Source organism: Petaurus breviceps, unplaced genomic scaffold (genome assembly GCF_028583685.1).
Source record: "Petaurus breviceps papuanus isolate PSGF00001 unplaced genomic scaffold, PetGlider_PUasm1.0 90804, whole genome shotgun sequence".
In the NCBI taxonomy this organism is placed as follows: domain Eukaryota; kingdom Metazoa; phylum Chordata; class Mammalia; order Diprotodontia; family Petauridae; genus Petaurus; species Petaurus breviceps.
This window is the reverse complement of record NW_027187348.1, coordinates 113,354-130,159: the sequence shown is the minus strand read 5'-3', so window position 1 is coordinate 130,159 and position 16,806 is coordinate 113,354. Positions and strand designations below refer to the sequence as shown.

General features: G+C 46.0%; 1 protein-coding gene and 1 long non-coding RNA gene across 5 annotated transcripts in view; one reads left to right on the top strand and one right to left on the bottom strand.

Moving 5' to 3' along the window:
• Positions 1-8,119, bottom strand: part of LOC138147541 (uncharacterized) — a 67,962-nt gene extending 59,843 nt beyond the window's left edge. The window contains exon 1 of the long non-coding RNA XR_011164839.1: positions 8,007-8,119. This is a non-coding gene — a long non-coding RNA (uncharacterized lncRNA). The remainder of the gene's footprint in view (positions 1-8,006) is intronic.
• USP2 (ubiquitin specific peptidase 2) overlaps positions 6,359-16,806 on the top strand; it is a 30,745-nt gene continuing 20,297 nt past the window's right edge. The window contains exons 1-2 of one of the 4 annotated variants that reach the window (XM_069070040.1): positions 6,359-6,526; positions 14,614-15,416. In XM_069070040.1, coding sequence (XP_068926141.1) covers positions 14,655-15,416 — 762 coding nt within the window. In that variant the 5' untranslated portion in view covers positions 6,359-6,526; positions 14,614-14,654. Of the gene's footprint in view, positions 6,527-7,450; positions 7,568-8,248; positions 8,363-10,584; positions 10,690-14,613; positions 15,417-16,806 lie in introns of those variants that run through there. The other 3 variants (XM_069070041.1, XM_069070042.1, XM_069070043.1) reach the window with 3 other exon arrangements.

Sequence of the window (16,806 nt, the reverse complement as noted above, 5' to 3'; positions counted from 1 at the left end):
GCACAATGTTCAGTGTTCATGACTAGGCAATGCCAAGATAACAAAAATGAAAATATTACCAAAATTAATTTACACTTATCCTATACCAAACAAACTACCAAGGAGAGACTTTATAAAATAATAACAAAACGCATTTGGAAAAAACAAAAGGTCTAGAATATCAAGGGAAATGGTAAAAATAAGTAAGAATGAAGGGGAAATAGTACTTCCAACAGTCATCAAATCTATCTAGCATTGGTTAAAGAACAGAAAGATAAATCAATGGAACAGACTAGAGAAGGGAAATTCAGAAACAATAGATCTCAATAACTCAATGTTTGATTAAGAGGAAAATATAAATTACCTAGGAAAAACTCCCTACTTGAAAAAAATTATTTGGAAAACTGGAAAGCAGTCTGGCATTCTAATCCATTGGCCCAGCATCTTACATAACATTCCACAGTACATTCTAAATGAATACGAGACCTTAATATTAAAGATCATACTATAAAAAGAGAGAAATAGATCATATATGCCACACAGCTATGGATAGGAAATATATTCTTAACAAAACAAGAAATAGATGAAATTAAAAAAGGTAAAATAGATAGGTCTGATTACTAGAAACTGAAAAATTATGCTTGGACAATATTAATGCATCTTAAATAAAAAGGGAAGTGATCAATAGGGAAAACTCTTTGTGCCAAATTTCTATGTTGAGGTTTGTATCTAAAATATATAAAATATTATCTACATATATAATTATTTATATACATATATGCATATATGTGTGAATGACTAATAGCTTGTTCCCCAATAGATAAATGGTCAGAGGATATGAACAAACAAAACAAACTTCAAAAGAACCATGAAGTATTCACAACCATATGAAAAAGTGCATCAGATCACTAATAGCAAGAGAAATGCACATCAAAAGAACCCTGAGGTTTCACCTCAAAGCAAATTTGCAAAAAATTATTTTTTAACAATGTCAATAGTCAATGTTGGAGACATTATAAGATAGGCACACTAATATATTGTTAGTGGTGCTGTGAAATGGTACGACCATTTTGGAAAGAAATTTGGAATTATGCAAATAAAGTGACTAAAATGTCCATATACTTTCCATTACTGGGCTTACAGCATAAAAAAATCATGAATAAGAAAAAAAGTCCCCATATACACCAAAATATTTATAGTAACATTTTTTTGTGATAGCTAAGAATTGGAAACAAAATAGATGCCCTTCAACTAGTAAGTTGAATGTCTAAACAATTGTAGTTCATGAATGTGATGAAATATTTGTGGTTCTTGTTCAGTTGTTTTAGTTGTGTCTAAATCTTCATGATCCCATTTGGGGTTTTTGGGGCAAAGATACTGCAGTAGTTTGCCATTTTTTTCTTCAGCCCATTTTACCAATAAAGAAACGGGGGCCACCAGGGTCAAGTGACTTGCCCAGGGTCACACAGCTAGTAAGTGTCTAAGGACATATTTGAGCTCAGGAAGATTCATCTTCCTGACTTCAGGCCCAGCACTCTATGTGTGCAACCTAGCTGCACATTATATAATATTATTGTATTGTAAGAAATGATACAGGGACGGCCAGGTGGCTCAGTGAGTTAGAGCGCTGGCCAAGAGGCAAGAGACCCAGGATTGGTTCTGGCCTCAGATACTTAACACCCACACAAAATAACTGGCCGTGCAACCTTGAGCAAGTTACTTAACCCCAATTGCTTTAAAAAAAAAAGAGAGAAAGAAAGAAATGACACATATGTGAAGATTACAGAAAAGCATGGAAAGATCTATATGAACTGATCCAGAGTGAAGTAAGCAGAGCCAATAAAACCACATACACAATAACTAGAACAATGTAAATGGAAAAAATAAAATACCAAAAAGTCAAAAGTAAAAATTAACAAAATTTTAAAGACCAAATAGAACTTGAAAGAAAAGATATGAGAAAATAGCCCCCAACCCATCCTTTGTGAAGGTGGGAGGTACACAGGTGTTACAAACTGCATTATTTTAAGACTTTTTCAAAGTGCCAATTAGTTGCGCTGAGTATTCCCCCTCTCTGAAAAATACACTATTTATCATATAAGATGACTCTCAGGGAAGGGGAGAGATACATGGAATTCTGTGGGGATTGAAGAAAAACAAAAGATGAATAAAAACTTATTTTAAAAAAAATTCTTTTTTTGGAGGGCAATTGGGGTTAAGTGACTTGCCCAAAGTCACACGGCTAATATTGTGTCAAGTGTCTGAGGCCAGAAATGAACTCTGGTCCTCCTGACTCCTGGACCGGTGCTCTATTCACTGCACCACCTAGCCACTCCTTAAAAATATTTTTAAAAAGAAAAATTAGAACCCTAACTCTATTCCCCTTCCATTAAACCATGCAACCCCAAACCTGAATCAGAATTCATTTTCCTCCCTCCTACCAGGAATATGCTTGTAAAAGTTTACCAACTGTCCCTCCAGGAAAAAAATGTACACACACAATACACTTTTAAATTTAATCCATATTAACATTTTCTTTATCACTTCCTCACTATAAAATTAATAAAGCAATAAATCAAGCCCTGATTTGTAGGGCTTACTGCTTTTCAACGTATAAATGCTCACCTTAAAAATTTAATAGTCTGTTCTCTAGAGCTGGTAGGAAATGATTCCAGCACACCCCTGTCTCCCACCCAGAAACTCTCATTTTGTATTCTCTGATAGAAGCTATCATTCAAGGATCAATTGAAAAATCTAAAATGTTTAGTATGGAAATGGAAAGACTTAGGACAGGAATGATCACTAATTTCAACTATTTGAAAGGCTATCACCGGGAACAGAAAGTACACTAACTTCAGAGGCAAAACTTACACATATGTGTGAAGTTACAGAGAGACAAATTTGAGCTCTTTTGTTTTTGGAAGAACCTTCCAACAATTAGAGCAGACCAAATATAGATGAGAGGACTCAAAATAGTGAATTCCCTGGCATTTGAAGTATTCAAGAAAAGCCAAAGATGTCAACCACCTCTCGCACATTCCTCATAGGGGATTCCTATGGTTGGTCTAGAAATTGAAATGATGACCTCTTAATTCTAAGGTTCTAGTCTATCAGACAAGCTTTATTAAGTGTGTCAGGCAATCTAATCCACTCAGTTCTCCAGTGATGTCCTAATTGATCCATCAGCCAGTGGGGAAGCACATGGTCCACTTTATCTGTTGAGACTTATAACCCAAACCATTCTTCACATCCCATTGGATTTTCCTCCCATCCAACACTCTTCTTATCATGCATCCTGCAACACCACTGCATACAGACCTGTACTGCCTCCCACTTCTTGTTTTGGGGTCAATAATCAAATCAACACTCTCTAATCATCTCACGGACCCACAACTAACATGAGATACAACTTCTAACATGCTTGGGGTGGGGGGCCTAGGGGAAGGGCGGGGCCAAGGTTCTAATTAATGACCCCCTCTCTCCTACCACTTTTTTCTGGAGAGCCCCAACAGTGTTTCACTTCATTCCCTGCTTACTATACATCTTCTCCATAGTTTCCCCAACTGCCCATCTGCTTCATGCCATTTTTTCCTCTCACCTCACCATCTCTAGTTCTAGAATCACAAATCATGATTAAATCAATTCTATCATTTATTCCTGCAAGAGTATATGACCCCATTCAAGATGTCCATAACTAAAATATTCCTCCCTGCCCACCACTCTGCTATGTATGTACTCTTGCCTTTTAGAATGTAAGCTCCTTGCTATGAATTGGTCATTCTGGAAAACAATTTTGAATTATATTCCCAAAGTTACTAAACTATACATACTTTTTGGCCCAACAATACTATACAAGGCCTATACCAACAGAGAGATAGAAGAGGAAAAGTACTTCTAATACAAAAATATTTATAGAAGCCCTTTTTGTAGTAACCAAAAATTGGAAGCTAAGGAACTGTCCTGCTATTGGGGAATGGGTGAGGGGGGCCTGTGGTGGTGATTCAATGTGGGGGTAGTAAGTAGGACAGATTATAAATGCATCTAAAATATATATATATTTTTTTTAATGTAGAATCAATCAAAAAATTATTAGGCACCTACTAAGTGCCAGACACAGTGCTAACCCAGGGTATATAAAAAGAAGCAAAAGACAGTCCCTGCTTTCAAGTAATTTCCAATCTAATGGAAATCAGTTGCTTCCCTAAATGAATTTAGGATCTCCTGAAAAATGTAAATTCCTTGAGGTTAGGGACTATTTTTTTTCATATTTGTATAGGTAGCCTTTAGTACTGGGTCTATAACAAGTTGTTGTTGTTTACTATTTCCTTCTCTACCTCATTTCACCAATGAGGAAATTGAGAGGATTAAGTGATTTGACCAGGGTCACTTTGCTAGAAGGTGTCAGAGGCTACATTTGAACTAAGGCCTTACTGACTTGAGGCAACTAGATGGTGAAGTGAATAGAGTGTGCATGACCTGAAATCAGTAAGACTCATCTTCCTGAGGATCACCTTCCAGTATCTTTGCCAAAGGAACCACAAACGGGGTCATGAATTACAGAACTGAGCAACAACTTCTTGGCTCCAGGACCGGCTTTCTGTCTGCTGCACCACATAGCTGCCTACTACCAGTTACTACTGCCCTAGCTACTACAATCACAGACTAAGTACTTAATAAATGTATTCATTCATTCATTCTTTCCTTCAGTATTACCTTTGCTTTTTAATGGAATGGGGATGTGTGGCTTTAAAGGAGCTGATACATGTAAAAGGTATGTCAATGTGATGGGGTGATGGGATCTGGACCCCTAAAAAGAAAAATCCACGTCTTTGCCCTGAATTTTCCCACCCTGGCATTTCACCTGAGGCATCTGGTCCGTCCCAGCCTACCTAGATATTCAATAATCCTTTAAACTGTCCTTTCACTGTGGCTCTCCGACCCAGTCCAGATCAACTAGCTCCATTCCTTGCCTGCACCTGGCCCATCCCAGGCCCATCCCATTTAACACTCCTTAACCCCATCGAGAGCTTCTCACTGTTTTTTCTTATATGTAAGTACCAATCTTGCCCCCACCAAATTGCTCAGATTCACTTAGAATCTACCAGGCTTCTATTGGCCTCACAAATAAATCTTGCTATTTAGACTGAAAGAACACTTGAGAAGTCAAATTCTTTCGAGGCAGATGCCCCCGTACCCTTGCATTTCAGGGTTCCCAGCACCCCACACCACATGTGGCAAGGCAATCCAATTGACTCTTCTATGGTTCCACATTCCTGTGTCCTCTCAAACTAAAAAACCCTTCCCCGAACACCATTAACATATTTGCTATCTCCCCCAAATAGAACATAACCTCCTAGAGGACAAAGACTGTCTTGCTTTGCGATATACAAAGCGAGCCCTTAATAAATTATTTTCTTCCGTTTAAAGTCGTTAGAAAATGCTTAATACAGGGCAGCTAGGCGACGCAAGGGATAGCGCACCCGTCATGGAGTCAGGAGGCCCTAAATTCAAATCCGACCTCAGACACTTAACACTTACTAACCGTGTGACCTTGGGCAAGTCACTTAACCCCAATTGCCCTGCCTTCTTCCCTCCAAAAAGGAAAAAAAAAAACGCTGAATGAATGATGAAAACATGACTATCCAAATTTCTGGTTTCTGCCCCCAGTCTTTTCCTATACAATTCTAGTTAACGGAGGTCTTCTCACTGACTTCTTGCCTCATCTTTCTGAGCACTCTCGAGTGAAACCATTTCTATTACCCAGGTGGGGTGCAATTTGAAGACTTCCACAGGGGAAAAGGGGAGGGACGAGTTGAAGGGGAACGAGATCATCCGACTGAATGGAAAGTACCAGCGAAGGTGGTTGGGAAGCTGATATATTTATTGCTAATGAGATGAATGACCTGAATCCATCCCAGGAAGCTTAGAGCTAGTCGGGTAGATGCTGATTGGACCATTGAGCGGGAAGTTGGTTGCTGTAGCAATCTGCACCCGGGGGAATATGGGCCGAAACTCAGATTCCACCGTTATTCCCCCTAAATAATTTACAAAAAGAGAGAGTTGAACTAGATCATCTTTAAATTCATTTCTGCCTCTAAATCCTATGCTCTTATTGATCCTCTTCTTCCTTTACCTTTACAACACTCTCTTCTATTTCCTCCAGTCTCCACCCCCTTTAGTCCCTCGTGCTTCTCTTCCACGTGGCTCTGTTTACATCAGTTGCCTGGGAAACCCAGGCTGGGAGAGCTCCATCCGGTCACAATAATAAAGAGCCAATGGGCGCTCCACGTCTCAGTGACGCGAGGACGCAAGGGCGTGGCCATGCCGTCCTGGAACGCCGTAAGATGATTGCCCGCGGGGTGGCGCTGTTCTCCCGGGGAGGTCTTCATTGGGGCCCCTGGCGGAGGTGGGGAGAGGCGGTCAGGAGCCGGGGCCAAGGAGCCCTCTGCGTCAGCTGTTGCTCACTGCGCCGCGCCACTGTCAGGCGGGACTTACCCGCAGCTCCATGCCTGTTTTCGGCTTGGCACATCCACCCTTAGAGAACCAGGTAGGTGCCACCTGTTCGGGACTGGGACGGGGGGACGGAGGGGAGCGACCTCTGCCAGGGGAATGCCCGAGGTGGGCGCCGGCTGTTGCCCGGCAGAGCGGCATGAACGTGCCGTGTCCCCGGAGCCAGAGCGGTCACCAGGGACGTGGGGGTGGGGAGCCCGCGGGGCCGGGGGCTCGAGCGGTGTGGGGGGAGTGTCCGCCGTGCCAAGGCTGGCTCCGGCTCTGGGTACCAGCCCGGCGTGGCCCGGGTGGCATTTCAGAGGAGCGGGATGTGTGGTGTGTTGTAGCCCATTGTGACAGGAAGGTTGTGTGCCGCTCATTTACTGCCCCTCGGGAGGGCTTCCTGGGGGGAAAGGGGGGGGAGGCGAGAGAAGAGAGGAGAGAGAAGAGACAGACAGACGAGGTAGTGAGGGCTGCCTGTCAGCGGGGGGCAGGCAGCAGTTAAATAGTGGAGAACTGCTGCCAATCTCAGACCAGAGGAGGTATCTTTGTAACCGCCCTCCCCCCCCCCATCACCCAAACCGGCAACTTAAACTTCACAGTTAAGAGATCTCTCGTAGTAATAACAGTCACTCACATCTGTATCGTGCTTTAAGGTTTACAGAGCGCTCTGCCATATTACTCTTCCCCTCCTCCCATAGGATTGAGCAGCCCTATTCCCACCCTGCCCAGCAAGAGGAGAGAGCTGGGTCTCACTGGGACAGTTGGGGGTGGGGCTGAGGAGACAAACTAAGAAACTACCCATTGCCTGGATTAGACTGAGGCTTACAGAGTTGTGGGAGACTGAGTAAAGCTTGGAGAGGGATCAGGTGGTTGGAAGAGCTGAAACCCCTTTGATGCTGTAGACTCATGCCCACTTGGGGTCAGGGAATGAGGACTGGAATGAGGGCCTGAGTGCATCATCAGGACCCAGTGCTGAGTCAGTGGCATCAACTGGGACAGGGTGGAGACAGGTGCCTTGAGACACCCACACAAAGGTGGGCTATGACAAGGACTGGTCAACTCTTGGAGAGCAAGATGAGAAAAAAGGCCTAGAAAGGTGAGAAATGCCATTATTTTCCTCTATATCTAGTATAAAGGCAGAGCCCTACAAAATGGGCACATTTTATAGCAAGGGTAGGACACTTGTGGGACCTTGTACTTTTCCCATTTTTTTAAGCCTAAAAGAAGCAGCAATAGTCTGAACTCCTGGACAGACATTTAATGTCTCCTTCCTGGGAATCTGTTCAGCCTACTTTGTACACTGCTATGGTAGTGGGATCAATCCTGCCCTGGTTATGAGAAGCAAGGAATTTCTAGGTAGACATATAAAAGAAAGCTTTGGAGTTGCTTTTTAACTTTAGAAGTAAGCATGGCACTTAGGGTTGACAGAGAGAATTCTTTTTTCTTCCTAGAAACCTGTAATCTCCAGATAATTTCAGTCCTATGCCTGCTTTTACCCCAAGCTACCATCAATGTACCTCCCCCTTTTCTCTTACCTCTTTCTTCTCATTGAACCCCTTCGTGCCACTTCTTACTGTATGCTTCCCTGAGTTCTTTTAAAGTCACCCCCCTGCATAGCACCTTCTCATTGGGACAGTACCACCCCACCCCTCATTGGGTGGGCACAGCACTGCCCCTTTAAGTCTCCCTGGATCCTGGAATGTGAGTGAATTGCTGTAGCCATCCCTGTGAGGTCAGATAAGATACTATATATATCAGAGCCAGTAACCTGAGCTCCGGATTACCCAGCCTGGAGTCAGGCTTCACTCCTCCACCCTCCACTCTATCCCATTGCCCGATGGGGAAGGAGAGGCCCCCAGAGTCCTGATCAATCCTTTTTCCCTGGACGCAGGTCAGTGACTGCCCCCGCCCCCCATGCATCTAAACATAAAAGTGCTGCTGCCTGGTGCCTGCCCTGCTAGGAGGCCTGGGGGAGTTGGGGGGGGGGGGGGGGTATAGATAGAAGATGATAGATAATCTATCTACCCAGCCAGGTCCTAGTGCTGTGAGCCAGGCCAAGACTTTAGGAGATGGAGAGCAAAGGAGAGACAAGATCTGGCCCAGGAATGGAAAGAACCAGCTAGGCAGTAGACTTAGAGGAGCTCTTCCTAAGGGTTTTCCATACTGCCTAAAATGTCCAGAACCCTATTGTGTGTTCATGGTAGTAATGAAGCAAGTTTGGGAGCATTGAGGCAATGATCTGGGGGCACTAGCACCATTTTTGTTTTCTCTGGAAAATATGATGATATGCTTCCCAACTAAGATACTACCCTGGACCTACATACATAGCTTCTCTTTCAATTATTCAGTGTTAAGGCGTTAATCTGATCTCTGGGTCCTACTTCCTTACCTTTATCACCAGGCTCCTAAGAAACTTGTAAGAAACATTAATTTTCTTGACTGATTTCCACCACCCCCTAAAGGAGTCAGAGTTTGTTAATCATATAGGGTATAGTGTGCTAGTTTCTGATAGATATAGTTTGCCCAAAGAAGGTGAGAGCAGGTTCAGGTTAGGGGAGGAGGTCTGAGAATTAACAGCCCTTGGCCAGTGAAAATATAAACTCACCACCCTCCCTCTCCTCTCTACCTGTGCTCCTTTTTCTGCCTGAACACTCCCAGATCTGATCTGTCTTAGACTGGCACTCATCCCTTAGTGCCTTCCTGCTTCCTCCAAAAAGAAGAGCACAGTAGTTTGGGCCCCTTTCTTGCCCCCCACCCCACCTACCTTCCATAGAAGGCACATTAGTCTGTCCACATTCCAATCCCGTTAGCGAGTAGCTTTAGGAAGCTGTGAGGTCATTACCAAGGAGGCCCCCAAGCACCTGGCATGGGGGAGGTTAGGGACATAACTCATCCTACACTGGGTACCTGTACACCTGTGCAGGGACCTGATCTCTATATGGAGACTTCCCATGAACCTCACCTTGAAATCTCCATCCCAGACCAAGAGTCAGAGCAACAGAGCATGGGATTCATTTGTCCTGGAAATCACCAGGAGTTGCCTACAGGTAGAGCAGGTCAGGGGTCGGGGGAGGCAGCAACCAGAGCATGGGATGTCCCTGCCCTCCCCTCCCCTTGGGGCTGGGAGTTTCTGGGATTCCCATTAAGCAAGTCACTCCCCTGGCTGGACAGGTTGGGGAACCCTTCGAGTAAGGGACAGGAAATGACAGTGCCTGATGCAAGGGAGCTGGCTGTCCTGGTAGTGACAGGGTTAATTGTAACCCCTGAGTCATCTAGCTTGTTGGCACCTTGTGCCAAGTTAAATCTGGAGTCAGGATTGGGGATGGAACCCATGGCAGTGTCTGGAGACTTCCTCGCTGTGTTTAGGAAGCTTGTGGCATGGGCACCATGGCTGAAATGGAGTCTTCCTGGATGATATCTTGACTGATCAGTATTGTTCTGGGGCTCAAGTTGCTCCCGGCTTCACTTTCACCTACCTGCAAATGGAAAATCTGAAGGGTTGTCTCCTATGGGGGCCTCCTGCCCTTCATGCAGCTACTTGGACTATGGACCAGGAGGATGTCCTTAACATGTATACTGACAGTCTTCTTCCTGAGACCTTGGCAACTCCCTTGTAGCCCCAACCCCAGGGAAGGCTAGACAGATTCCTTATCTGAGACAAGGGAGATGAGGGGCTATGAGGCACTGAGCCCAGGGAAGTGGACCCTGCTGCCATTTCTTAGGGAAAAAACTTGGCCTAGATGCTCCAAAGGGACCTTATCCCTTCTGAGGTAACATGGGAGTGACCTAACTCCAAAGAGAGTATAAACTTAGAGAGTTCTGGCAGAGTCAGAAAGAGAACCCTGCCGTGTTGAGAGATGGAGCAGGGGAAAAGTACCCAGAGCTAGGCGACTGGGCTGCCCAGTGTGTCCAAAGTGACTGGCACCAGGGGAGGTGCCCGCCTGCCAGGAGCTGCGTGTCAGTACTTGCCAACCCAGAATAAACAGGAGGAGGAGATGCATAAGGGGGGCCCATACTGGGTGGTGAGAGGGTGAGAGGGATCCCAGCCAATAGGATCTTTTCTTACTGCCCCATGAAAGGGCCATTCAGTACGGGTGGTTCCTGTGGCAACAAGGAGACTCGAAGTCATGTGAGCACCTCTGCCCTGTGTGAGGAGGCTGGAACCAAGCCCCTCTTCCTGCCATACTCTGCCAGCCTCCAGGGATACCCCTGAGCCAGGTAATGCCCAAGAGGGCCAGCACAAATCAGTCTTCTTCTCCACACCAGAATTAGATGGGCTAGGGATAGAGAGTGCCCTGGAGCCCCAGCCCAAACAAGTGCCCCCCAAGACATGAGGCCATCAGGTTTCCAAGAAGAGAGATGTATGTTTGTGCATTGGGGTGATGTTTAGCTTACTCTCTAAGTTGCCCAGAATTACTAAGAGGACAGTCAGTTTACTGCTTTGCATTGAGATGCCCCAGTCCAGCTGATTAAACTAGTGTGAGAATGAGACTATATAAGCCCACCAAATTCCCCTAGTACCTGAGTTCTTCACTTTTTTATGCCTGGAGCCCCTTTGGTAGTCAGTCTGGGGAAGCCAATGGAGCTCTTCTCAGAACAGTCATTTTAAATGGATCAAATAAATTACACAGGATTACTAAGGAAAGCAGTTATACTGAAATAAAGATATCTGGGGGGCATTTTCCCCATCCAAGTTCATGAGACTTCTGAAATCTAGGGTCTGTGAACCTCAGGTTAGTAACCCTTGCACTAAGGAAAGGGACTGTTTTTACTTTGGGGAGTTCAGAGTTGGAGGGGACAGAGAGAAATGAATTTTGAATTCCTGCTTCAGCAGCCCCATCAATCCCAGCCAGATCCCACTGCCCCAAACCAACTCAGAAACACCTTCTATGGCAGGAGTGAGGAAAACTCTGGCCTTGAGGCCATGTGTGGCCCTCTATGTCCTCAGGTACGGCCCTTTGACTGAATCCAAACTTCGCAGAACAAACCCCCTCAATAAAAGGATTTATTCTGTAAAACTTGGACTCAGTCAAAAGACTGCACCCCAGTACCTAGTGGCCTTGAGGCCCCAGGTTCCCCACTCCTGCTCTATGCCTTCCCAGGAGTCCATCAGACGCCAAAGCTTATGACAGTGGCCTGCAGAATGCCAATGTTGTGGTGGTGGCGGCAGTGGTAGTGAGGTTACTGGGGAAGAGCCATGAGCTCATCGCCTGAAGAAGGGCACAATGTTGCCATGTCTGAATGGCTGCCGAGTTTAAGGGAGCTGGGCTCCTGGTGCCTGGAGTTTCTCTGACATTGAATTATTGATGGAGTTCTCAAACAGTGAAATAGAGCAGGAGTGGACCAACTTCCCCCTTCCCCCACATCACTTTGTCTCCTTTAACCCCTTCTATCTGTCTCTTCTCCCTTGGGGACTGAAAAAGGAGAGAAAAGTTCCTAGCTTCTCCTCTAACCCTTCCTCAACTACCTTTTATCACACAGGTTAGAAGGGCACTGTTCAGGGCTGGAGTTACTCGGCTTAGCCCTGGCCTAAGAGCTTGGGATAGGGGGATTTGTGTATAATGAATTAAGGGGCTGATGAGAGAAAACTCAGCAGTTGGCATGGATGAGACTCTCTGCTAATAGACTTGGGACACCTTGTGGGTGTTAGCTAGGTGGGCAGGGAGGACTACCCCTTTAAGCCCCCAGCTGATGCCAGAATATATGCCCCCAACCTCAAAGCTGGTTTCCTAGAGATCTCAGCCAAGCCTGAAGTATTTGAGGCTTGGCACTAATTCCAAAGTGAGCTGGGCTCTGGGCCCTTTGAATGCCCAGAGGAGGGGGTGGGGGAGGCCAGACAGAATCAGTGCCTACTGTATCATGCCAGTGCCTTCCACTACCACTATCCCAGTACTCCCCTTCTGATCTCTCATCAGGAGGCAGGACTAGGAACTCATTGGGGAAGCAGAATTAGAACAGCTCTGGAGAGAGGAGTGGGCCGGTCATTTATCATTACTAGAGGAGGGGAAATAGAAGAGAAAAACTGATATAGCTACAAGAAAGAAACCCAGAGTCCTGACTGATTTCCCGACTGTTCTCCATAAGAGCCCCCAGATCGCCTTCAAGGAAAAGGGGGTGTGAGCACCCATTAACACACCAGTTCCTTTGATCTCCTGTCCTGTCAGGGCTTCTCCCTCCCTGGTTCCCTTGGCAAGAAAGACTGGTCCTATAGGGAGATAACCTGGATGTCCTTAGTACTGGTAGAAAAGGAAGCCTTCAGGCTTTATGGGAGAGGGTGGAGCATTAGCATTAGCATTAACAGAACCAACCTGAAGGAGGAGTCAGGAGACCTGGGTTCTAGCCCCCAGCCCCACTCCTACCCAGCTGTGTTTTTAATAAATGCTAATTGAGTTGTGTGACCTTGAGCAAATTATATCACTTCTTGGTCTCATTTTCCTCACCTATAAAATGAGGGAGGTGCATTAAATACTGTCTAATATCTTTATATTTTGCATAATTCCATTCCCCTTCTGTGTCAGCCACAAGAACCTGGGGGTGAATTAGAGTTGGGAGGAAGCAAGTTACAGTGAAAGAGCCATGGGCTTGGAGTCAGGAGATGTTAGCTGAGGTCCCGACTCTGCCATTATACCCATGTATGACCCAGGGCAGGTCTCTACCCTTTTTGGCCTCATCTATATGAGATGTGGGAATTGACTAGAAGGAACACAATTTGGGGTCAGAGAACACGGTTTCAGATCCCAGAAAATCTCCTCCTCTCCCTGGGTTTCACTTTCATCATTTGTAAAATGAATTGGGGGGAGGGGAGTAGGTTTGGACTGTCTGGCTTCTAAGGCTCTGTCCAGTTCTGACCCTGTAATCCTGTGATCTCCAAGATCCACTCCAGACCAAACACTCCAGAGGGAGAGGGCAATGAGCTGCAGTACTCGGTTTTTGCCTCTAGGGGCCCCCTTTGCATAAGCCAAGCACTTCCATAGATCCTGGAGAATTTGTGGGATTCCTTTGAGGTGTTTACTGAGATCCTTCCAGGTGTCTGCTGTAGACTGCTGTATTAGGGCCAGCTTGAGTACCAGGGAGAGGAGCCCCAGAGGTTAGACTGGGCCACAAACGGGTACTGCCTAACCCTGGGCAGAGTGGTGCCTAGACTGGTAGAACGTTGGGCCTAGAGCTCAGAGAATCATAAATCCAGAGGTGGAAGGAACCTTAGAAGACATCTAGACCAACCCCATCATTTTTACAAATGAGGAAAATGAGGGAGACCAGGTGACATGCCCAAGGTCACACAGGCAGTAAGCATCCAAGTCAGGAAACCTGGATTCTAGTTCCTGGCCTTGCAACCAACAAGTTTTGTGACTATCTCCCTGAGCCTCAATTTCGCTATCTCTAAAATAAAGTGGTTGGACTGCTAAGATTTTTCTCTACCTATAATATTCTGTGATTCTAAGATGGTTAAGGTCACCATTAGAGTGCTTATAAGTGCTTATAAGCCCACAGCTTATACCAGAAGGATGTTTCTTCTCCCCTCAAAGTCACCCCACCCAATGTGTATGCTCTCTCATAAGTCTTGTTTCTTGGAGTCCTCAGTTTGAAGTGATGAGAGTTTCACCAACCCCCTTCAACTCCATCAGCTACTCCAAGAAGCTTATCTGATGGGAATGGGACATTATGTGTGGCATGAAGGGGTCTGGGGGCCAAGTAGGGTATGTCTACATGCTTGTTTGGCTGTGTGTGTATATGTATAACTATAAAATGAGGAGACTGGTTTTGTGTGGCCTCTATAAGTAATAAATCAGTCACTCTGAGACTGTCAGAGCTGGAATGGGCCTTAGAGACCATCATGGCCAGCCCTGAGAAGAGGTAGGCTCAGAAAGATTCAAGCGACTTGCCCATGATCACTTGGCTAATTTCATTACTTTAGAGTCAAGCCACATATATAAATTGTATGGTTGTGTTTGTGCCTTTGTGTATGTTTCCCTGCATTAGTGTCTCATTGTAAAAATCTGGGAGATTGTCTATGGTTTGGTCACAGTTGAGAGCCCAGACAGAGGCCCAACTGAGGATAGGGAAATTAAGGGGATTAATAGGAATGGTGGGGGAGGTAGTGCTAGAGGACTACCTTTTACAACTGCTTCCCTTATCTTCCAGCCCATGCCGCTCCCAGCCCCCACTGAGCTTCGCCCTGAAGGATGTCCCAGCTCTCCTCCACCCTGAAGCGCTACACAGATTCATCACGCTACACAGATACCCCTTACTCAAAGTCCAGCTATGGGACCTACACCCCTTCCTCCTACGGATCCAACTTGGCTGCATCCTTCTTGGAGAAGGAGAAACTCAACTTCAAGCCAGCACATCCCTCTGGATTTCTCAACACCCGTCCCCGTACATATGGCCCTGCCTCCATTCTGGACTATGATCGAGGCCGTCCCATGCTGAGGTCCGAGGTCGGAGGTAGCAAAAGAGGAGAGAGCCAAAGTAGGATCAGCGAACGGCCTTCTGGGAGTGGACTCAGTGGAGGCAGCAATCTGCCTTATGGAATGCCCAGTAGCTCTCTCAACTACTTGCCCGTAAATTCCCGGGACCAGGTAGTGCCCCTGACCCAGAAGAAGTCTAACAGTCACTCAGACCTGGCCCGAGATTTCTCTGGCCTTCGGACCACAGACACCTATAGGATGGATCCTGGGCCAGGGCGGAGCCCAATGCTTGCCCGGACCCGAAAGGAGTTGTGTGCCCTACAGGGGCTATACCAGGCAGCCAGTCGATCAGAGTACCTGTCGGACTACTTGGAGAACTATGGGCGAAAGGGCAGTGCCAGTCAGGGCCCAGCCCCAGCTTCAGCCCCAAGAGCCCTGGAGACCCTCAGCCCCACCTACCGACCGAGTGGCCGCTATAGCCTGTGGGAAAAGGGCAAGGGTTCCAGCCCTTCCACCTCCCCAGGACGGGATGTTACCGTGAGTTAAACCCATGGGCACTGAGGCTGGGAAGGCAATCCCCCAGGGTATGGGGAGAGTCATCAAGAAACGTTATGTACTGAGCTCTTCTACCTTCTAGCTTACTGATAAATTGGCTAAGATAGGTCATAGGGATGGAAAACTTTCTAACCTCCATTGCTATCACTCCTAAGTCCCTGTTGAGGGGAGGGAGTAGAAATAGGGGGAGGGTGTCACAATATGACCAGGCTCCCTATTGGTCAGTGCTTGATGAGAGAGTGAGGAGACCTAGCCCACTCTTGTCCCTGGCTGAACCCTGGCTTCGGTAAGCTGTGTTATAGGGTTGGAGGGAGGGGAGGAGAGGGGGAAGGAGGAGGAGCTAGGTGACGCTCTCAGGAATTCAGAGCCTCCAGAACCACTGCTATTCTTATCCTGTCCTTTTCCATGGAGTCTGCCAGACCCCAGGGTCTACAGAAAGCTCTGCTGCTTCTCCTTTTCCTGTATATTAAGGCCTCTAGACCCTTTCTGGACCAGGACCCAAGTGTAGCTCCCTCCACAGCAGATCACCATCACACCTGGAACTCCACAACTCCTTGTTGAGTAGGAAAGAGGTCAGAAGCAGGGCTTGTAGGCAAAAAGAGGGACCAGCCTGCTCTGGGTTGCTGCTTCTTTCTTTTTCTGCTTCCCCATTTTCACTTGAGATCCTGTTCCCATACTTAACTGTCTTATGGCCCTAGATCATCAGTTGGGGGAGCCAGAGAGATGACCAGCTGGCTTTCAGAGTCCTGTACTTGGACAACTGGGCTTCTTAAGTGACTTACTACTAATTCATAAACCTAAAGAATAGCAGAGAAACTTAATGTGGGGCTTTGGAACATGCTAATGACTTACCTTGGACCAGAGTGCATAGGGGTTTATAGGAAAGGACTCACTTGGAGAATATTTAAGAGTTGATATCATATCTCTGGACTCTCTTAGTACTTTGTTATGTGGTCTAGGACTATCATGACAAATTTTTATGAGACCAAAGTAGATACAGACATGGAATATGTCATGACAGTGGAATCCTGATAGGGAAGCCTGATATCATCATTGACAAACATTTATTGGCCAGTCTTCTATTGTGTAAGATAGACAGATGTGAAACTCACTTCCCGTTGTCAAGGAGCTTATCATCTATTTTGGAAGATAGGACATAGTCATATAATTGTCACTAAAACACACAACAGTATTGCTATATAATAAAATCCAAACAGAATGGTGCAGAGGACAGTGCTTTAGGAATTTAGAAAAAGAAAACGTTATTGTGGACAGGATGGACAGAAAAGGTTTGACTTCATCTGGTCTTTACTAAGCAATGGGAAGGAAGGAAGGAAGGAAGGAAGGAAGGAAGGAAGGAAGGAAGGAAGGG